Source organism: Rhinopithecus roxellana, chromosome 7 (assembly GCF_007565055.1).
Source record: "Rhinopithecus roxellana isolate Shanxi Qingling chromosome 7, ASM756505v1, whole genome shotgun sequence".
Taxonomy (NCBI): domain Eukaryota; kingdom Metazoa; phylum Chordata; class Mammalia; order Primates; family Cercopithecidae; genus Rhinopithecus; species Rhinopithecus roxellana.
The window spans coordinates 84,758,433-84,781,801 of NC_044555.1; the positions used below are offsets into that span (position 1 = coordinate 84,758,433).

At 45.3% G+C, this 23,369-nt stretch overlaps 1 protein-coding gene across 5 annotated transcripts in view; it reads right to left on the reverse strand.

The window, feature by feature from the left end:
• PHKA2 (phosphorylase kinase regulatory subunit alpha 2) overlaps positions 1–23,369 on the reverse strand; it is a 95,635-nt gene that overhangs the window by 41,261 nt on the left and 31,005 nt on the right. For 4 of the 5 annotated variants that reach the window (XR_004058324.1, XM_010363806.2, XM_010363808.2 and 1 more), the window contains exons 2-11: positions 22,690–22,848; positions 20,247–20,294; positions 18,867–19,035; positions 16,180–16,262; positions 12,276–12,356; positions 10,943–11,041; positions 7,389–7,535; positions 5,847–5,900; positions 4,791–4,913; positions 2,026–2,121 (exon numbers count right to left, since the gene is read on the reverse strand). Coding sequence is in view for 4 of the 5 variants with exons in the window: in XM_010363806.2 (XP_010362108.2) it covers positions 2,026–2,121; positions 4,791–4,913; positions 5,847–5,900; positions 7,389–7,535; positions 10,943–11,041; positions 12,276–12,356; positions 16,180–16,262; positions 18,867–19,035; positions 20,247–20,294; positions 22,690–22,848 (1,059 nt within the window). In the remaining variant the exon portion in view is untranslated. The remainder of the gene's footprint in view (positions 1–2,025; positions 2,122–4,790; positions 4,914–5,846; positions 5,901–7,388; positions 7,536–10,942; positions 11,042–12,275; positions 12,357–16,179; positions 16,263–18,866; positions 19,036–20,246; positions 20,295–22,689; positions 22,849–23,369) is intronic. The other variant, XM_030933791.1, reaches the window with a different exon arrangement.

Consider the following 23,369-nt stretch of genomic DNA (forward strand, 5'->3'; position numbering starts at 1 on the left):
AAGGCATTTATTTTCCCTTGCTCTGCTTCCAGGTTCCAAACGACTTCTCATTACCAATTCTGTTTTCCCGAATACCTCAGTACTGGGAAAGGAGCGACCTGAAGCGGGATATGAACATGTAGCTGCTGGAAGGTACCAGTCCCCACTGCCAGCCCCACCCCAACCCACACACTGCAGTATGTGTACTAAAAGGAATGTATTTATTTGCAGGGGATCTAGGCTGAGGACGCTTAGAGGGAACACAGCCCTAGCAGGCTCCGTAGACTGATCTGCAGAGTGAGGGAAAACTAGCTCCTCTCCAAAGTCTGGCCCCTAACCCTGGAACAAAATCAGTCCTGAGAGTTTGGATGACGTGGTTCATGTTGGGATGAGGGGCCATCAACATTCCGGAGCTCAGGGCTAAGGGTCCAGGCTGGTGGGGCTTGGTGAGCCCACCTGGAGCAAGCAGCCACCTCAAGCAACCCAGTGAACCAGATGGGCTGATATAAATGCAAAAAACTGAATGTTTCCGGCAACGACACATTCTACTTCTCATGGAAACTCCTTCCTTTGATTTTCTACTTGGTTTAACTGGTTCAGTGATCTAACACATAATAGTTCCTTTTAGATGGAAATACGGCCCAAAGTGATACACGGTGGTACCTTTTTTGCCGTAAGGATCAAGTATCAGATTCCTTTAAAATTTATTTTCCATGGAAAAATAAAGAAGCCCACTATACTATTGCCTTCAGAAGCCTGGTGAGAGCATCCACTGTGTAGATACTTTCACTACACAGAAATGGACCACCTATTAGGAGGCAGTGTGGGGTGGCGGCAAGGCCCTGAACCTGGGGTCTTCTTGGCCCCAGGGTGGAGCCCAGTGCTGTGTGAGCTCTGACAGGTTCCACAGCCTCTCCGAGCTGAGGCAGACACTTTAAAAGTCCATGCCAGTCCTGTGGCCATGTGTGTGGGGGCCTGATTCAACCACAGAACACCTAAACCCAAGTCGCTGTATGCCAGGCCTCTGCTGGCTTGCAACTTCCTCCAGGCCCTGGCGATTTTGGGGAAGACACAGCCCTCTGAAGGGCTTTTCATCCCACAAACACAATAATCAAGCCCTGAGGCACCAAAAGCATCCAAGGGACAGCCTGGAACCAAGAATTCTTCTCTTCTAACCATGAGATACTGACAGACAAATCTTCCTGCCAAGATAATAGGTCCATCACGACCCAATTTAGGAAACTTGATAGAATAAAACTATGTTTGGGCATTTTCTTGGAACTAGACTGTTTTTCTCTCCCTGATGTAGAATGGCTTCTAACTGATTCTCAAACTCTAGCTTGCAAACTGCTTGAACCAAAGGAAGAGATTCTCAATACCCCTGAACATTGGGCTTCGTCTGTGGAAGTGTGTAAGAACACAGTGTACAACAGGGGTTTACGCTCTTTAGAGAGCCTGTGTCAGGGCTGAGGGAGGGACAGGTATCATTTGAAGGTCTTCAACTGCTGTCTCCCCGTGATACCCGTGATCAAGCATGTTCCACATATTTTTCCAAAGCCATGATTCCTTGGGATAGACAGGACACTACCTAAGGCTTTTTTTTTTTTTTTTTTTTTTTTTTGAGATGGAGTCTTGTTCTGTAGCCCAGGCTGGAGTGCAGTGGTGTGATCTCGGCTCACTGCAACCTCCACCTCTCGGGTTCAAGTGATTCTCCTGCCTCAGCCTCCCGAGTAGCTGGGACCACAGGCATGTGCCACCATGCCTGGCTAAGTTTTTTTTTTTCTTTTAGTAGGGATGGGGTTTCGCCATGTCAGCCAGGCTGGTCTCAAACTCCTGACCACAAGTAATCCACCCACCTCAGCCTCCCAAAGTGCTGGGATTACAGGTGTGAGCCACCGTGCCCAGCCTACCTAAGGCTTCTGAAACCATGTTTGGAGAAAAAGTATTCATTAGATCGAAAAAGGGGATAAAGAATACCAACAGGCCAAGCAGTGAGTCACTTATTTCTAGATAAGCAGTGCAAAGGGCCCCCTGCCACTGGGTTACCTTGTTAGGCGGGACAGCGTAGAGTTCTGGCACCAGGCGGATCCCATTCTTGCCTCTAATCAGTATTCCCTCCAGGGCCTCTCGGTACTCTTGGACCTGGAAAACAGCCCCATCATCCATGGCAGGAAGGAGGTCTGGTCATGAATGCTGTAACAGCAGTGCAACATGGAAAAAAAGCTCTCATGGCAACAGATTAGAGTTCAGACACAGGGCAAAGAAATGCACAAACACCCTCAGCTCCAGGAGTGCAGGAGGCCCACTTACAGTGTTAGGAGGAGCTAAACACGATCGGCTGTTCCTCTCAGGAGTGTGTCTAAGCTCAGCCCTGCCTGTCACGCTTCCAGAAAGAGAGACAGAGCACCCATCATGCAGTAGCTGTTTCTTCCCCAAAATTCCTCTAGTAGTCATATCTACACCGTGTATCAGATGTCTTTCATGTTCTGTCTTTAATCCATCATGTAATTATTTCATTCTTAACCCCTCATATATTTAAATTTTGTCTCAGCAACTGGATTATAAACTTCTTGTGGGGGAAGCTGTATCTTAAGCAGTGTATCCCATTTCTACCTCTTGGTAAGTTTTCTACTTAAGAGGCATTCATGACTATTCAGCCATAAGAAAAGAATAACATTCTGTCATTTGCAGTAACATGGATGGAATTGGAGGTCATTGTGTTAAGTGAAATAAGCCAGGCACAGAAAGATGCTGCATGTTCTCACTCATGTGCGGGCGCTAAAAAAGTTGACCCCATATTAAAAATGTCATTGGGCAACAAGCGTGAGAGACAGCAAAGGTGTAGTAGGGCAGTAGATTTCATGAGGCTTAATCAACAAGATGCTGAACAGTCATTTTCCTCTCCTGAGTTTTCTTCCCCCCATCGTTGTTAAGCCTATTCACAATTGAAATTCTAAGTCAATTCTTTTGAGATCTTTCAATTCTGGGATAAAATGACAGAAAACCTAAGATAATCACTGAAGCCTAAGAGAAAGCATCAACAGTGGGGAAATATTAACATTTCCAGCTGACTGCTGGTTCTGAAGCCCCCCAGCATTCCTGAGCAGGAGAGCTTTCAAGAGCTAAAATGGATGTCTGATTGCACATCCCCACCCCCACCAAACGTGATCAGAACCGGTTGAAAAAATGGCAAAGCATCTGTGATGTCAGTCATCCATGTAAGCTTCACGAGGCCAGATAAGTTCTGTTCAACGAAGTATGCTCAGGGCTCAGCACAGAGCATGGTACCAAGTAGAAGCTAAAGAGATAGGTCTTGAACAAATGAGCGTTGCATCAGCAAATGTTTACCGAGTCCCTGTGCCTATGTACTGTCATTTGCAGTAACACGGATGGAATTGGAGGTCATTGTGTTAAGTGAAATAAGCCAGGCAAAGAAAGATGCTGCATGTTCTCACTCATGTGTGGGCGCTAAAAAAGTTGACCCCATATTAAAAATGTCACTGGGCAACAAGTATGTTGTCCTATGTACTAAGTCCCTATGTACTAGGCACAGGGACTTGGTACTAGGCACAGGGACTATACCCGTGAACTGGAGAGAGATGGCCTCTACCAGGGTCCTTTGACAGGTAAGTGGGAGATACAACATAGTGTGACCTATGCTGTTATAGTTGTGGGGTGCAGGGGCACCTGCCCCAGCTTTTAGGGTCAGAGAAAGCTTTCTGAAACAAGACACACTTACATTGAACCAAGGGAAGGGGGGGCAATTGGGGAAGAAAAGAACGTCCTAGGCCTTTGAGAAGAGAGGAGGGCACATGGCCTGTTTGAAGGACTGAAAGGACTTCAGTGTGCTTGGATCACAGAACTCAAGAAAGAAGCACTAAGAAATGAGGCTAAAGGGGTGAAAGCAGGGATCAGATCATATGGAACCCCACAAAACATATGAAGTGGTTTTCAAGCAAGCTTTCAAGCAAGGAAGTAGCATAACCTAATTTGCCTTTTAATAAGATCACTCTGGCATGGGTGAGAAAAATGGAAACAGCAGGGAGCCAGGCCGGAGGTTGAGATTCGAGTTAGGAGGCTGTTACATGAAGTAAGATGTTATCCAAGAGCACCCCAAACTAGGGTTAAAGACAGCAAACCACTGGCTGATCTGGAAAGAACAACAGCAACAGCAAAACCTGTCTGTGATGGACTGTTCTTGCTAGACCCCGGTGAACCATGCCTCCTAGTACTCATGCCCTTGTCTAGTCCCCTCCCGCTTGAATATGGGATGACCCTTTAACCAACAGAATGTGACGAAAGTGACATTTTGTCAGTTCCGGGCCTAACACTTAAGGAAGCTTGGCAGCTTCTGCTTTTGTGTTCTGGGGGGGAAGACAACCAACATGTAAAACTAATGGCCCAGAGGCTACAATATTGTGAGAAGCCCAAGCTAGCCATGTGGAGGAGAACCAAGGCCCCAGCCAACAGCACAGCTGAGCTCCCAGCGTCAGCTGCTAGCCAGCATCAATTGTCCATGTGAGTGAGGCCATCCTGGAAATAGATTCTCCACTTCCATGGAACCATCCCAGCTGACAGCAGGTAAAGCAGAGACAACCTGTCCCTGCTGGATTCTGCCCAAATTGCAGAATCATGAGCAAATAAATAAAATAGCTGTTGCTTTAATTCACTCAGTTTTGGGAAAGTTTGCTGAGTGGGAACAGATAACCGAAACAGTGACCTAAATTCTTGCATAACCCTATGTTCTAATAATAATCAGTATACCAGTGGAATGAAAATAATTTACAACATAACATCCAGCATTTTCTCACCTGAACAGCATCACCACTGAAGACTCCATCTATTATAAAATACGTCCAAAACACAGGCCACTCACATTCAATGTTTTCAAAGAGCTTGAGTTCAGCAGGATCATAATGCAGTCGATTAGGGTCCTAGAATCAAATAAGTCAAACTTTTAAAAGGTGATGTCAGAGTACATACATAATACCATTGTGCCTCACTGGGTTTCCCATGCTTGTCTGATTTTTACAGCTTTGAGGTTGGCATGAGTAGGATTTTACTATAATGAGATGCTGTTTTTGGCAGTTTGCCATGGTAACATTTCAGAAAGCAAGTCAGAAACATACACAAGACTCCTTGGTAGTTTATTATACTAAAGCTTCCTGTATCTCTAACAAAGAAATAGCAATATGTCTACCACCAAGTTTGGCAGATGATCTGATTCATATCATTATATTAGTCACTGTGGCAAAGAAACCCAAGGAGGAGGCCACAGTTTGTCTTTAAGAAAAATGTGTGAGCCACAGAACCAGTTGTCCTTGTCTACAAGCTGGTTTTATTTATTTTTAAAATTTTAAAGAAATTTTTATTTTTTTGAGACAGGGTCTCACTCTGTCACCCAGGCTGTAGTACAATGGTGTGATCTCTGCTCATTGCAGCCTTGACCTCCTGGGCTCAAGTGATCCTACCACCTCAGCCTCCTGAGGTGCTGGGACCACAGGTACATGCCATCATGCCTATCTCACTAATTTTGTTTATTTTATTTTTTTATAGAGACAAGGTCTCACTATGTTGCCCAGAATGGTCTCGAACTCCTGGGCTCAAGCAATCCTCCCTCCTCAGCCTCCCCAAGTGTTGGGATTACAGGCCACTGTACCTGGCCTATAAGCTGGTTTTAAACGACCAGCTCACCGTCCCTACTGAAGATACTATTCTATTGCCTGGCTCCAGGCTTGCTGACTCCAAAATTAATACTTCCCTTTCCAATATTCCAACATATAATTATAATCAATAGAGGGAGAACACAGTGGCAATTTAGAGATGAAACAGTTGAGGAAGGATAAGAAACAATATTTAAATACAACCTCTCTTGGAGTTTTATAACCATCTCGAAGGAAGCGACAGCATCCATAACGCCCCTAATAAGAGAAAGTGCATTCGATGAGCTCAGAGGAATTTTTTTGTCATTTTAATTCAAGTCAGCCCTGTACCCTCTTTCCCATGAATCTTTTAGTAGTGAATTTTATACTAACTGTTCTTTGCTGTCAGTACAGTTATTAATATATTTAAGTAATAAGCAAAATCAATTCAGGTTTGATCGGTGCTTGGAAGGGAACGCCAAAACATTCCACTGGAGTATCAGGGCTGCAAGAGTAATTACCAAGAGTCCAGTGAACAACCATGCCTTCATTATGATTTACTGTATTACACAGAGACCTAAAAGGACCCTATTTAGAAAAGCCACCAAGGCAGATACTCGGATTGGTTTGCTCCTACCTGCAAGATTGGAAAGCTAAAAGGACATTCCCCAGGCTCCTGGAAGTTAGGCTTTGGCTGCAGAGGAGGCTCTAAGGTCAGATGCACCTCCACAAAGGTTAGCAGAAATGGAGGGGGGTGGCTTCCTATGCTTAGGACTGTCGCTGCTGGTTTTGGGCTGCAGGCTCCAGGGTTCTGCCCCAGCTTTCTGCCCCAGCTTTCTGGATGCTAAGAAAGGAGGGCAGGTGCAGCAATCTCTTAATCTGACCCCCCTAATCCATAAATTGCAGCTTTAGGTGTCCATTCTCCAGTTCTATAAGTATGTGGAAGCTGCTACAGCAGATGTGGCTCTCGCAAGGGTAGTGGAAGCAACTATGTCCCTAGCCCTAGCGACCAGCACTGCACTGTCCTGGGAGTCATCCCAGGAGGCTCAGCCTAGAACCCGCTCTTCTTGTAAACACTTCATTCCCTGCATTCATTCCCTTCCTACTTCAACTACGTAAAGGGGTTCCCTTTTTCCCACTGAACCCTGACTGAGACAGCTGCTTTCTTTTGGGAATATGATTGGAGACATAGGGACTCCAAGGGACAAAAGCATTTTTCATGGAACCTAAATAGGACAATCAACCTGCAGATTTCAGCTTAGGGAAACTTACATTCTTTGATAATTTTACCGATAGTTTCAACTGGGTGGAGTATTTAATATTCTCAGTTTAGTGTATCATGGTTACTGCATTTTACCTGAAAACAGAGATTTTTTTAACCTGAAGGTAACTTTGGGATTGGCAAGTCCACTGCAATTGTGTGTAAAGTTTGAGGATATTGGGACATAGGCATTTTTTTCTGGCAGTGACTCTATACACTGTCTGTGACCTCTAAAGGGTTAAGCAGCTCTGCCTTAGAAGTATGGTACTGGTACAAACTGGGGTTCAACGGTGCCTGCTTGAGTGCCAGTTCTGCTACTCAAGGAGAGAACCAAGCCACTAAATCACTTGGAGACTTTGTTTTCTTGCCTGTAGACTCAGCTTTGAACACTTTATGCATCTGCTTAGCTAAATCAAGCAATTAACCTCATGGGGAACTGAGGCATGGGTGAGCTGCTCCATGCGCATCACACAGGACAGAAGGGCACCAGCATGGCTAATGCTTACCTGGAGCTTAGAAATAATTTCATTTTTGGTCACATTTACGAGGTTTACATCTTCCACTGCAAAGGCCGGGAAGGAAATAATGGAAAGAAGTCCAGCATCAATTTCTTTAGATGTCGATGCTCTTGGCAGCATGGAGAACAGAATAGACTGAATGAAAAACAAAGAGGTGGTTTAACCTGGAGATGCACTAATAGGCGCAGTATCTAGGGACCATGAGCTCAGCCCCAAGGGAACATTCAAATACGGTTGCCAATTTTGAGTAAAGCTTTGTCCTACCAACATGGCCCCTGCTGGCCAACCCTGTATACCCAGCCAATGATTCCTATTCCTCAGGCGAGAAGTCAGGGCTTGGGGAGAGCATGGTACCTTCTGGAGCCCGTGCTGCAAACTGCTTGTCTCCCTTCCTTCCGTGCCCTGTTGACTTTGCCAGACCTTTAGGACACGTAGGGGAGGAACTATAGAGCCACCTGTGTCAGTAGGCTAAGGTGTCTTGGCTATGAAGACAGAGACCAGAAAAGAACACATACACGGGGCCAGCTTGGAGAAACGTCTGGCTTCTGTGAAATGTGACCAGTTGGACTGGGTGACCCAGAAACCACTTAAAGGAGGAGTCAAATCCAGAAGATCTCATGAACACTCAGACAAAATGGTAAACCACAGAAGTAGTTTAGTCCTAGAATCTTTCTAGGGTTACTTAGAGGCACTATAATATGGCCTCAATTATAAGTAAGTGGCTGGATTAGGTGCCAGAAACTTGTAAAGTTGAAATTATCAGGAAAAGTTTGGGAAAGGAAGGAGTTAACACTGAGATCTAACATGTACAGACATGGGGCTAGACCCCTGCAAACATAAGCTCATTTAATCTTTCACATGAAGAAGTATCAGGGGAACCCCACCCCCGATATTTATCGTGGGTTCTTTTCTATTTCCTAGGCGTCTCGGCTGGTTTGAGAAATAAAGGGAAAGAGTACAAGAGAGAGAAATTTTAAAGCTGGGTGTCCGGGTGAGATATCACACGTCGGCAGGTTCTGTGATGCTCCCCAGCCGTAAACCCAGCAAGTTTTTATTAGTGATTTTCAAAAGGGGAGGGAGTGCACAAATAGGGTGTGGGTCAGAGATCACATACTTCACAAGGTAATAAAATATCACAAAGCAAGTGGAGGCATGGCGAGATCACAGGACCACAGGATGGGGCGAAATTAAAATTGCTAATGAAGTTTCAGGCATGCATTGTCATTGATAACATCTTATCAGGAAACAGGGTTTGAGAGCAGACAACCTAGCTGACCACAATTTATTAGGTGGGAATTTCCTCATCCTAATAAGCCTGGGAGCACTACAGGAGACCGGGGCTTATTTCATCCCTTCAGCTTCCACCATAAAAGACGGACACCTCCAAGGGGGCTGTTCATAGACCTACCCTCAGGGCGCATTCTCTTTCTCAGCGATGTTCCTTGCTGAAGAAAAGAATTCAGCGATATTTCTCCTATTTGCATTTGAAAGAGAAATTTGGCTCTGTTCAAGGCCAGTTCAAGGTTACCTCCCTTGTTCCCTGAACATCGCTGTTATCCTGTTCTTTTTTCAAGATGCCCAGATTTCATATTGTTCAAACATACATGCTCTACAAACAATTTGTGCAGTTAACGCAATCATCACAGGGTCTTGAAGCGACATATATCCCCTCCTCAGCTTACAAAGAAGATGACAGGATTAAGAGATTAAAGTAGGCCGGGCGCAGTGGCTCAAGCCTGTAATCCCAGCACTTTGGGAGGCCGAGGCGGGCGGATCACGAGGTCAGGAGATCGAGACCCTCCTGGCTAACACGGTGAAACCCCATCTCTACTAAAAATACAAAAAACTAGCCGGGCGCGGTGGCGGGCGCCTGTAGTCCCAGCTACTTGGAGGCTGAGGCGGGAGAATGGCGGGAACCCGGGAGGCGGAGCTTGCAGTGAGCCGAGATCGCGCCACTGCACTCCAGCCTGGGCGACACAGCGAGACTCCGTCTCAAAAAAAAAAAAAAAAAAAAAAAAAAAAGAGATTAAAGTAAAGACAGGCATAGGAAATCACAAGGGTATTGACTGGGAAAGTGATAAGTGTCCATGAAATCTTCACAATTTATGTTTAGAGACTGCAGTAAAGACAGGCGTAAGAAATTATACAAGTATTAATTTTGGGAACTAGTAAATGTCCATGAAATCTTCACAATTTATGTTCTTCTGCCGCGGCTTCAGCCGGTCCCTCCGTTCGGGGTCCCTGACTTCCCGCAAGAAAGAAGGACTTAGGGTACCATGTCCAATTCACACCCGAGGACCCTGAGACTTCGAGCAGCTAGTAAGTGACAGAACTAGGAATCTAACTCAGGCCCAGCTGGCTGCAAAGCTCATGCATTTCCACTGGATTATACATCTATTAAGATGCACACCACGTCCAGGCACAGTGGCTCATGCCTGCGACCCCAGAGCTTTGGGAGGCTGAGGTGGAAAGATCACTTGAGGCCAGGAGTTAGAGAACAGCCTGTCCTTACAAAAAAATTAAAAAAAAAAATTAGCTGGATGTGGGTGACACATGCCTGTAGTCCTAGCTACTTGGGAAGCTAAGGCAGGAGGACTGCTTGAGCCCAGTAGTTTGAGGTTACAGGGAGCTATGACTGCACCACTGCACTCCAGCCTAGGCAACAGAGCAAGACCTCCTCTTAAAAACAAAAACAAAAAAAGATAGATTATACCCCAAGAACTACCAGGACTACCTAAAGGGGAAAAATTGAGTGAGCTGGAAGATAGGGTCAAGATGGGTGGAACCCTTCAGCTTCAGAATAAAGCTTTATTTTCTACAGCCAACTGAGCCCAGGGCCCTGTTCTGTAACTCACTCTTCCCTAGGGTTTCTCTGCCTGGAAACACAAACTTCTACCAAAAGCTCTCCATTCACAAGTCTTTATGTATCTGACCCTCTTTAGCCCCAGCAGCATACTTGGCACACAGTGGGCCCTGACTAAATAAGAGTGTGCTGACGGCCTAGCAACTGATGACTTGCACTCTGCTCAATAGAATCCCCCAATCTGTATTAGATCACTCCTTTCTTTGACCTGTATTTCAGAGGTCGTACTAATTTCCCATCTCATTTCTTCTCCACTTCCTACTCCACCCATCCCCACCCCCCGCCCCCAAGTGAACTAGTGCGTGCTCATCATTCAATTTGGGGGCACTGTGAAATAAACCTGAAAGAAAACCACCTATGTGTTCAAAACACATAAAACAAACTTTGCCTCTTGCAAAACAAGGCTGCTTGGATTGCCAATTCCATCTCTACAGCATCATGGTGTCTTACACTTTTCTGGTTTACAAAGTGCTTAGACAGACTAAGTTGACTGATTCTTACAACTACCTTGTGAGGCCAGAGGAGAGGGTCCCAGGATGCCCATTTTATGGGTGAGAAAACTGAAGCTCAAAGAAGCAAAGTATCACCAAGCCAGCAAGGTGGGGAATCTGCACTGCATCCCAGGCCTTCCATGCCCGGACTCTCCTTCCCTGCTCTCTGAAATGCAAGAGGCTATTACCTGGCAGTGCTCAACCTCATCCGGCAGAACATGAATCACTGACTTGCGTCCTCCATGGGCTCCAAAAAGGTCCAGTTCATCAATTGCCTCAAGAGCTGCCTACAAACACAGGTATGAGTTACTTTTTCTTTCTAATAAACATACACTCCAATATCTGGTGCTCCTTTTTCATTAAGCAATCTAGTATACATGTTTTCCCAAAGGTAATGAAACACATTTTAAAAATCCAGCTAGACTCCTGTAGTCATGTTCTAGTCTTTTTTTTTTTTTTTTTTAGAGACAGGGTCTTCCCATTTTGCCAGGGCTGGTCTTAAAGTCCTGGACTCAGGTGATCCTCCCATCTCGGCCTCCCAAAGTGCTGGGATCACAGGCGTGAGCCACTGTGCCTGGCCCTATTCTTATTTTCAGTGGATCAGAGCTCTCCTGTACATTGCTGCTCATTATGGAAACAAGAAGGAGAAAACAGAAAAACATTTTCCAAAGTGAAGATAGTGTTCTACCAAAAAATGAATTAACCAGTTCATAACGTTGTGTGTGTGTGTGCGCTAAATTCATGGTCGTCTTTTCTCTCACGTTTTAACAGCTAACTTCAAACATCTGGCACTTCAGAAAGTTAATTCTTTTAGTAATAAGTACATTTTCTGTTTACTTCAACAGAGCATAATTTTTATTGCTTTAAAAATTATAGCCCTGGAGGCTCTACTCTGTCCAAAAAATACACTTCATTCTGGAGGAGGGAGGGAGGCACACTGTATGTCTATGGCAAGAGAAGCAAACTGGTGACCCACAGATTGAATCTGCCCCATAGGTGTATTTTGTTTGGCTTGAAGAGTATTTTAAATGAGTTTGAATTGGAGTACCTTCAGGGAAAGTTTCCTAGTGTCCCCAATACCTCCCGTGACCCCCATCTTGCTATCTGGCTAGTTTCACTTCGTATTGTTATTTGACTGACCTTGCAGACTTTTGAACTTGTAAGTCCGACCTACAAAGTGGTGATATTCTCCAGTCCTCTCTGAGACCCAGAAAAGAAGACCGAACATCACACATGCAGCTTCTTAAACAACAGCAAGAGCTTAGACCCGTGGGTGATGGCAGCAGCTAACCAGGACGGAGCACTCTTACTTTCTGCCATGGGCAGATTTCAGCATCGGAAACCTACCTTCTTTACCTAGAATTTCAGGTGGCTGGGGTACCTGTGCCACTTGAATTTCACATACTTGCTGTTGACGTTTGAAAAATATGCTAATCAGATTAAATCCAAATTCCTGATGAAGGGAACCAAATCAAAGCAGTAAAAACATGCAGAAGGAAGAACAAACAGGACGACCGTCACCTTGGCCATTCCTACGGAGCTTGCATTCAATTCTGGGATGCCCTGATTAGTCTTATCTCCACGCTCCCACATTCCATAATCCTAGGGGAGAAAAAGGTGGGAATCAGAGGGGAGAAAGAGGTATATGAGAAGTGCTATGGGAAAAATGCTTCATGTTCCTTTTCAAACATTAAGTGGATCTTCTCGGAGGCTTTGTAGACTCATACTGTGTTCTTCCTCGATTTCAGTTCATGAGACCTCTGTGCAGAATTTTAGAAGAAAATACTCAAGTGAGACAAAAGTGCATGCCACAACACTCTCAAATTTCTTATTTCTAGAAGGTATTCATTTGTAAGAAACTCTGGATGTATGGAGAACAAAATATTTTATCTTCTTAAGATCGAATAAAATACTGCCTCTCTATTTAGTCGATGCCTTTGAACTTATGTTGTAAGATGGAATACAGAAACTTTAGCACATGGGTCATAACTAGTCGAAGCCAGGAAAAGCATTTAAATTAATTTAGTACCTATTTTTAGCATCACCTCTTGGGGAAAAAATGCTCAGCAAGTAACTGGAGCCAAAGTCACAACTGAGACACAGAACACTGAACCTACGTGGTATTTACAAACCAATTACTAGGGATTGACTCAGAATGCTGGCACCCAGAGGACTTGATACATGTGTACCTAACGTATAATTCATATTTTCATTAAAAAATCCACATACAGGATGCTATTTAATTTTTTTATTTTTATTTTTTGAGACGGAGTCTCGGTCTGTTGCCCAGGCTGGAGTGCAGTAGCTGGATCTCAGCTCACGGCAAGCTCCGCCTCCCGGGTTTACCCCATTCTCCTGCCTCAGCCTCCAGAGTAGCTGGGACTACAGGCGCCCACGACCTCGCCCGGCTAGTTTTTTGTATTTTTTAGTAGAGACGGGGTTTCACAGTGTTAGCCAGGATGGTCTTGATCTCCTGACCTCGTGATCCGCCTGTCTCGGCCTCCCAAAGTGCTGGGATTACAGGCTTGAGCCACCACGCCCGGCCATGGGATGCTATTTTAAACAATGCTGTGTGTACTACTGAAAGCTGACCACCCAGCATACACAGGACTGATGCCAACATTTCAGTCTTTATTTTTTTATCTCCAAAAAATAATATTTTCTTTTTCTTTTTTTTTTTTTTGAGACAGAGTCTGGTTCTGTTGCTCAGGCTGGAGTACAGTGGCATGATCTCAGCTCGCTGCAAGCTCCACCTCCCAGGTTCAAGCAATTCTCCTGCCTCAGCCTCCCGAGTAGCTGGGATTACAGGCGCACACCACCACACCTGGCTACTTTTTGTATTTTTAGTAGAGACGGAGTTTTGCCATACTGGTCAGGCTGGTCTCAAACTCCTGACCTCAGGTGATCCACTTGTCCCGGCCTCCCAAAGTGCTGGGATTATAGGCATGAGCCACCACGCCTGGCCAGAACATTTTCAAAATGTGGAGATTGAGACTCAGGCATCCTAGAGCAACTTCCCCGCCGAGCGTGCCTGGTGACTGAGCCTGGGCTTCTTTCCTTGAGCACTCCTCTCATCTGCGCCTTCCTGTGGCCCAACCCACCTTTCCTCCCACCCTGGCACTGGGTGATTCATCCTCAAAAACTGCTCTGATTGCTGCTTTCCCTTGCTTCAGGGTCTAAAATGACAAATGGTGTATTTCCTAGTGGATCACATTCACCTCTCTCTGGATGGCCACATGCCCCATGATCTGGCCTCCTTAGACACACCCACAAGCTGAGAGTGGAACATAAGATCCACTTATGTTCTACTCTTTTCCAGTGTCAGCTTTCCCCCTAAGTCTACTCCTTTACTCTGTACCCTTTTCCTCAAGCACCCCCTAGCCCACCCAGCCGCACTCAGAGCCTGTTCCTGCCTCTGGGACTGCACAAGCTATTCCTGCACCCAAACTCCCTATCTCCTCCCTTCTGCTGATCTCGACTGTGCTCAGCTTCCAAGGTCCAACTCAATGCCCACCCTTTCCACAAAGACTTCTCAAGTTTCTTCAGACTAAGGTTTGTCAACTTCAGCACTACTCCATTTCGAGCCAGGTAATCTGAGCCGTGGGGGGCGGGCCTGTGCATTGTAGGATGTCTAGCAGCAGTCCTAGTCTTGGCTCACTAGATGCCAGGAACACCTACTGACCAGGTGCGACAACCAAAAACGTCTCCAGATGTCGCCAAATGTCTCCTGGGAGGGCAAGATTGCCTCTCATTGGGAATCACTGCTTTAGACCTGAGGTCAGCGAACTCCATCCAGTCTTTGGACCAAATCGAGTTTCCCGCCTATTTTTGCAAAGTCTATCTGGGACACAGCCATGCTCATTTGTTCACATGTAGTCTATGGCTGCTTTCATGCTACAAAGGCAGAGCCAAGTAGCTGTGACAGAGACCCTAGGGCCTGTAGAGCCAAACATATTTACTCTCTGGCCCTTCACAGAAAACCTTTGCTGACCTTCCTTTAGACCATAGTGACTTTTTAAAAGCCAACCTTTACCTTTTCCCTCCTTCCCTGATAGCTTTACACACTGGGGTTGTTGTGTAAAGGTGCCTCAGGCTTTGCCTTCCAAACCAGACAGAAGCTCGGAGGAAAGGGGGTTTATATACATTTATACTCAGCAAATCTGGCCCAGGTTGGGGCTCTGCCTGGCTTGAGCCCCTGTACCTGTGGCCCGGTTTGGGGTGATGCTCATGGCACCCCAGCTCCCACCAAGGTGCTAATGCTGCTACCTCTTTAGCCCCAACTCAAGCCAGCACATATGCATCCTGCAGGACATTTTAGGATCTTATTTCAAACAAGCATAATGGGAACTACCATTTAATCCAGCAATTCCACTCTTGGGTAGCTACCCAGAGGAAAAGAAGTCATTATATGAAAAAGACACTTGCACATGCATGTTTATAACAGCAAAAACATGGAACCAACCAAAGGCCCATCAGTCAACGAGTATTTAAAGAAGCTGTGGTATATATATGATGGAATACTACTCAGCCATAAAAAGGAATAAACTAATGGCATTCGCAGCGACCTGGATGAGACTGGAGACTATTATTCTAAGTGAAGTAACTCAGGAACGGAAAACCAAATATCGTATGTTCTTACTCCTAAGTGGGAGCTAAGCTATGAGGATGCAAAGGCATAAGAATGACACAATGGACTTTGGGGACTCAGAGGGAAAGGGTGGGAAGGGGGAGAGGAATGAAAGACTACAAATAGGGTGCACTGTATACTGCCCAGGTGATGGGTGCACCAAAATCTCACAAATCATCACTAAAGGACTTCAATGTAACCAAACACCACTTGTTCTCTAATAATCTATGGAAATAAAATAAAATAAATCAAGCATAATGGGCTGGGAGCGGTAGCTCATGCCTATAATCCCAGTACTTTGGGAGGCCGAGGCAGGAGGATCACCTGAGATCAGGAGTTCAAGACCAGCCCGGCCAACATGGTGAAACCCCATTTCTACTAAAAATACAAAAATTAGCTGGGCGTGGTGGCAGGCACCTGTAATCCCAGCTAATCAGGAAGCTGAGACAGGAGAATCACTTGAACCTGGGAGGTGGAGGTTGCAGTGAGCTTAGATCATGCCACTGCACACCAGACAGGGTGACGGAACGAGACTCCAAATAAATAAATAAAATAAAATAATAAAACAAGCATAATGGATTCAGACAGAGCACAGAGTGCACTCCAAAAACATGAAACCCCCAACTCTATCCCAGGACAAAAATACGCACCTTGTGTGTGGAGATGACACAATCTCATAGCTCTAGTCTCACTAACTTTTTGGTGAGCCCCAAACAGCCTGGCCCTCAAAACACTGTATGATTTTTATTCTTTTTGATGACTGGCACATCGGAAAAGACTGCCAGGGTTGATACTTACAGCGACTTTATATGCAGCTTCTATGTAAAAGACAAGATTCTGTATGAAGGCCACCTCATCGAGGGTGAAAATGATACGTAAGCCTAGCAAAGAAAAGCAATGAGGTTATGAAGCCATGTTGCAGAGAGCTGCCAGTCACAAATTACAAATATCATACTAGGAAATAAACCCTTTTACCCTCATTTTCATTTTTCTTCCAAAGGCATCAAAAACGAAGTCTGAAGTAAGGCATAACAGTGAGTGTCTAATCTCAGAAAAGAGGGAAGGAAGGAGGGAAGGAAGGAAAATAAGGAGAAGGAATGGCTCCATTTTCCTGTGTGTGCCTATGAGTAGAAAGGGTTGAGAGGGATTTGGAACCTCTGGTACAGGTTGGATTGGTGCTGAGAAGGTTCCAACAAAGCAAGGATTTTAGTCCAGAATAACCACAGATACTGTCCCTATCTTTGAGTGAGCCAAAGAGAAGGGTGAATACTTTTCCCAGTGGGAGACAGGGAGTCCCCAACTCCAGGAGCTGGCCTTCCACCCTGCGGAAAATACAGTCAGTTATAACAAATACAGGTATTTTTAAAGTATGAATTCTGGAAGTTGCTATGGATATGATAGGAAATGGACTCTTACATCAATGACAGAAGCTTAACTAGTAAGCCAGATTAGAAGTTGAATCTGGGCCGGGCGCGGTGGCTCAAGCCTGTAATCCCAGCACTTTGGGAGGCCGAGACGGGCGGATCACGAGGTCAGGAGATCGAGACCATCCTGGCTAACACGGTGAAACCCCGTCTCTACTAAAAATACAAAAACTAGCCGGGCGAGGTGGCGGGCGCCTGTAGTCCCAGCTACTCGGGAGGCTGAGGCAGGAGAATGGCGTAAACCCGGGAGGCGGAGCTTGCAGCGAGCTGAGATCTGGCCACTGCACTCCAGTCAGGGCGACAGAGCGAGACTCCGCCTCAAAAAAAAAAAAAAAAAAAAAAAAAAAAAAAAAAAAAAAAAAGAAGTTGAATCTGAACAAAGTTTAACTAGAAACTGAAAACAATTTGGCAATATATATGAGTTGCCTTTGAGTGATATCTAATTCTCAGAAGGAAGTAAATGAAGATGGGGTCAAAGTTGGTATTGCAACATTAGTTATAGAAGCAAAATAAAAGAAGGAAGGAATAGTTTAATTATGGTATATCCATTGATAAACTCACTAAAATAATGTTTATGAAGAGCTTGTTATATCATGGGAGAAATGCTTGTTATAACGCTATGTAATGAAAAGACTATGTTTATGTGTACAATGTGACCTTAAACATGTAAAAAAAAAATGCACAGGAAAAGGAAAAAAAGACTTGGAGGAGCCACAGCCAAATGAAAGTTGGCAATGGAATTTTTTTCTTTGTATTCTGTTATATTTTCCAAAATATCTACAGTGAGCTCATATTAACTTTCATAGCCAAAACGTAACTTTATAAATGTGTGATTTATTCACACAGCCAAAACAATACTGCTGACTGATTTCTGGGATTTTGAGGGTTTCACACTTGTGGTCTGCAATGAATGGGAGGCCTCAGACACATCAGTTGACTGGACTGGTAGGTCATACGCACTCCGAGACACAGCTGCTAAGTGCCCTAACGTGGGGGAACAGTTGTGGCACATGCCATTGTGGGAGACAGACCTCCTGGTGTAAGACCCTAGTGGGAGAGAGAGAGGCCTGGTGTTCAGGCTGTCACAGAGGCCAGCGGCTCCGGCTTCAATGGGAACGAGGCACACCGCCAGCAAACTGTAAGCCTACTCAGCCTGCTGAGTAGCGGGCTGCTCAACCTGCTCTGGGCACGCTGCTGAGTGGCGGAAATGGTGTTGTTCAAATATAATTTGGAAAAGTGAGGGTGTGTCTAGAAGAGGGTGACCAGGGTAGTGAGTGGGAGAGCTGAAAGGACAGGGCTGCTGATCCTGGAGGAGAAAAGTCTAAGAGCAGGGGTGAGATGGCCTGCAGATAGCTAAGTGTCAAAGTTAGACCGGACCTAGGTGGCTCCAGGAACTAGGAGAGAGTGATGGTAAGGGGGCTGTGTGCTCAACAGAGGGAAACTAAGAGAGCCAGCTCAACAGCCTTCGCCCTGCTGCTGCCCAGGTGGAGGGTGACTGTCCTCTCTGCAGGTTACAGACAGGGTCTCTGCACTCACTGCCCTATCACAGAAACAAATGCATGGAATATGGAGAAGCATGCTTGTCTTTTGTGTAAACTGCTAATTTATAATACTGATTGCTATGGTTTGAATGTGTCCCCTCCAAAATTGAGGTGTGGCCAATGTGACGGTATTAAGAGGTGGGGCCGTAAGAGGCGATTAGGCCCCATGGACTCCTCCCATCCTGCATGGGATGAAGGCTCTTATGAAACACACTTCGTGGAGCCTCTGACTCTCCTGCCCTTCTGGCCTCCCCCATGAGAGGGCACAGCGGTCCTCCTCTTTGGAGACTGGAGCCCCTACCGGACAACTGAGCCTGGTAGTGTCTTGGTCATGGACTTCTCAGCCTCCAGAACTGTGAGAAAATGCATTTTGGTTCGGTATAAATGGCCTTGTCTGAGGAATTTTATTAAAGCAGTGAAGCAGCACATGGCCTGACACACTGGCTGCTGCCTGCCCTCCTCCCACCCCTTTTCTGGATTGTCACTCCTTATACAATGGGCTCCAGTGACCCCGGCTCACCTGAGGCAGTCATCTGGGCCAGGAACAGGAGGAAGAGAGAGGTGGCATCCACCTGGAGGTGGCCCCACTGGTCATCGTCCACCACCGTGCCGCAGGTGGCGGTGTTGTACTTGGCGTGCAGGCTGTCCTTGGTGCTCTGAGTGTGTTTGAACTTCTCCACTTTGGCCACCTGAGGGAGAAGGCAAGCCCGCTCTGCATAGTTATAGGGGTCCATGGCTGGCAGAGATCACCGCCATGGCCAGCCACCTGGATCTAGAGCTCTTATCTGCTACTTCTGGGAGCCAGATGGACGGAAGGCAGGTGCTAGGTGGCACTGCACAGAGGGACTGTGCTGGGGATTCTTCTCGCCCACTAGCCTGAAATGTCCCAGCCTGGGGGGAATCTCATCTGCAGGAGTGACAGGTCATGCCAAAGGGTGTCCTTGTCTACATATCCCCAGCTGTGACACATGGCAGATACTCAAGGAGAGACGGACGGAGGGAAGAAGGGAGAGAAGGAGGGGAGGAAAGGAACCTGTTTAAATTTCAATTTCTTATTTCTTCATGTTGAAAGGAAAAGAGCAACTACGTCTTTGCTTGTGCTGACTGAGGGTGGGGACTGCTTCGTCTTCATCTTTGAATTTGTGCAGATCCTTAGTATAATGTTCTGTATGCAGTACATGCTCAATGAATTGCTTTATTTACCCCTCACTGAAAATACCACTAAACAATAATATCAAGTTTTAAAAACTCAAGCATTTCATCTCAATGAAAATATACCCTTTTATAAACATGATGGAGTAAACAATAATATATGGCTTTCTAGAAGTGGCTTTTAAAAAAAATGTTTTCTTCCCCCCCAAAAAAAGCATGTTTCTCCTTTTATCCATGTAACTCTTTAAAAGAGATTCTCAGAAACTGTCCTTTGAGACTGTGGTTCAATAGTAAAGTTACTGAAAATAATTTTAAAAAGAGAAGGTAGCTGGGCATGGTAGCTCCTCACGCCTGCAATCCTAACACTTTCAGAGGCCAAGGTGGGAGGATCACTTGTGTCCAGGTGTTCAAGACCAGCCTGCAAAACATAATGAGATGCTGTATCTAAAAAAAAAAAAAAAAAAAAATTAGCTAGGTGTGGTAGTATACACCTGAGGTGGGAGAACCACTTGAGCCCAGGAGTTTGAGGTTGCAGTGAGCCATGATTGCACCACTGCACTTAGCCTGGGTGACAGTGTAAGACTCTGTCTCAAAAAAAAAAAAAAGAGAGAGAGAGAGAGAAAGTAAGCAAAATATTTTCAATTTCTCTTCCTCTTGAGAAGTACAAAACATCTTAAGCATGTTAACTGTCACAATTACAATGACATGGAATGCCCACTTGGCAAACACATGTGTTGGTTCTGCCTACCTGTCTCATCATGCACTGGAGAAGACCTCGCATCAGCTTCACCACATTCTGTGGAGATAAAGCAGAATCAGCAACACGGCCCAGGGTCCTTGCTGCGGGAAAATCACCTCCTGATCACTGTGACTGGCAAGCCAGTGCTGCCCAGCAACTCCCCTGGAAAGGCCAGTCCCGAGCCTATGTGAGTGTTCTGATGGTTCATGTCCTCTCTGCTCCATCATAAAGAAAGAAAAATCTCGACAAAGTGACTTATCTCTATAAATAAAGAGGTTGGATCAGATGATATCCGCCAGCTCTGAAATTCAGTGACTCCTCGCTGACATCTTAGCAACACAATTCCTGTAAGTGTAGTACTCTGGAGCTTTATGTCATATTTCTTGGTAATTTATTTTTGTTCCACTAAGTCCACCATGCCTGCCCAAAAGTAATGTTCGCCAACATGGCCATTTGAGAAACCATCACTGAATTATTGAGTAAAGCTCTAACAAAATGCAAGTGACAGCCAAGGTTTCTGAATAATATGATTTATTGTAACCAATTACTACTCCTATTATCCTCATTATAAATAACAACAATAATGCTACATTAATACGTGAGACACCATGTCACAGACGATCCACTGACCGTGAGGCCATTGAAGAATGTCTGAATCAAAGATAAATCCCAAGGGCTCTCATGCTAAGAGAATGATTTTTATATTTCAGTGCTCTCTACTTCAATGCTACCACTCAAAACACTTGGAAAATGCTTCCTGTGTTCAGGGACAGGTTATTTTGCTACAAACTCAGTGATGGCAAATGTTTGGTAGGTATCTTGGTTCTGGATTTGGGAAAACAATAAAAGGACTTCATTGTCCTGTATGGTGAATAACAGAGGCCCCCAAATTGGATAACACCAATTTGGTTCAAAATTAAAGGGTGACCATAAACTAATAAGATTGCTTTCCTGGAATGGCTCAAATTAGAAAGGTATTTTTAAGGGAAGTTTCAAAAATATTTTAAGCAGTAGCAATAACGTTTGGATAAATATCCTTCCAGAGTGACTACTCTGAAGAGTACATGCTTTGGAATGTGAAGCTGTGGTGACGTGACTTTTTTTTTTTTTTTTTTATACTTTAAGTTCTAGGGTACATGTGCATAACGTGCAGGTTTGTTACATATGTATACTTGTGCCATGTTGGTGTGCTGCACCCGTCAACTCGTCAGCACCCATCAACTCGTCATTTACATCAGGTATAACTCCCAATGCCATCCCTCCCCCCTCCCCGTGATAGGCCCCGGTGTGTGATGTTCCCCTTCCCGAGTCCAAGTGATCTCATTGTTCAGTTCCCACCTATGAGTGAGAACATGCGGTGTTTGGTTTTCTGTTCTTGCGATAGTTTGCTGAGAATGATAGTTTCCAGCTGTATCCATGTCCCTACAAAGGACTCAAACTCATCCTTTTTTATGGCTGCATAGTATTCCATGGTACATATGTGCCACATTTTCTTAATCCAGTCTGTCACAGATGGACATTTGGGTTGATTCCAAATCTTTGCTATTGTGAATAGTGCCGCAATAAACATACGTGTGCATGTGTCTTTATAGCAGCATGATTTGTAATCCTTTGGGTATATACCCAGTAATGGGATGGCTGGGTCATATGGTACTTCTAGTTCTAGATCCTTGAGGAATCGCCATACTGTTTTCCATAATGGTTGAACTAGTTTACAATCCCACCAACAGTGTAAAAGTGTTCCTATTTCTCCACATCAGTGAGGTGACTTTTAAAAAACATATCAGTTTATGATGATATCTTATGTATAAATATGTACAAAATGGATAAAGTACGTGTGAAAGAAATGTAACTAATTATACAAATTTACACTTTGGGGTTAGAAATGTGGATGCGGCTACGTGCGGTGGCTCATGCCTGCAATTCCAGCACTTTGGGAGGCTAAGGCGGGTGGCTCACTTGACGCCAGGAGTTCGAAACCAACCTGGCCAACATGGTAAAACCCTTTCTCTACTAAAAATACATAATAAGCTGAGCGTGGTGGCAGTCGCCTGTAATCCCAGCTATTCGAGAGGCTCAGGCAGGAGAATCACTTGAAACTGGGAGGCGGAAGTTGCGGTGAGCTGAGATCGCACCACTGCACTCCAGCCTGGGTGACAGAGTGAGACTCCATCTCAAAAAAAAGAAAAAAAAAGAAATGTGGTTGCTTTCATTTTCTATTTGGTACGATTTTGGATGTTGTCACTGCCTTATGGGGGAATCTCCAATCTCAAACAGAAAGACCAATGTGAGATTGAGACCATTTAAGTGCTTCCCCAAAATATTCTATAGCAGAAATAGGGGAGAGGCCTGCACCGAAACAGTTCTGCACGCATAGCTACTTCTCTGTGGGTTTCTCAGTTCAAGGAGAAGGTGGCTGAGTAGCCAAGATACAGCCATCAGTCACTATTACCTGCTCCAGCTCGTAGGCCTTGGCCTTGTCCTCATCGCGGTCTGCATTCTTGCGGTAGGCCATGCCCAGGCCCCACACGGCCAGGATACTGTAGATGTTATCCCGCACCCAGGCATCCTTCTGCTCATGGCTGGCTGACAGTAGCCCGGTGACGGGATTCTATTAGAGAAGAGACACAAAATGGCTCAGTGCCACCCTTCATGCAGTCCTTGGGTAACAGATGCTTGCCCTAATAGGGCAGATGAGGACCGGGACCTGGAGCAGGGAGACCAAAGTTCCAGTCCTTGCTCTGCCACTAACAGTGTGATCTTGGGTGACACATCACATCCCTTCTCAGCACCTTAGTTTCCTCACTTGTATAACGAGGATATGCGACTAGAAAATCTCTCAGGAACATTCTAGCTCTTATGTTCTTTTGCTTTCAGACGAGACTACACTGTTGTAAGTGGTAAAACAGAAGAAACAGCAAACAGGAAAAGACTGCAAGGCTTTCACAAAGCTGCATATTGCAGACTTCAGGTCTTCTTCAGCCTTCATGTGTCCATACCAATAGGTAAAGCATTGAACCTGTAAGCAAGAAACCTGGAGGCAGGGCCCCAAGCCACTTTCTAGCTCTGTGTGACCAGGGAAGCCACTTTCACTCTCTGGGTAATTCAGATACTTCATGTGCCTAAACAGAA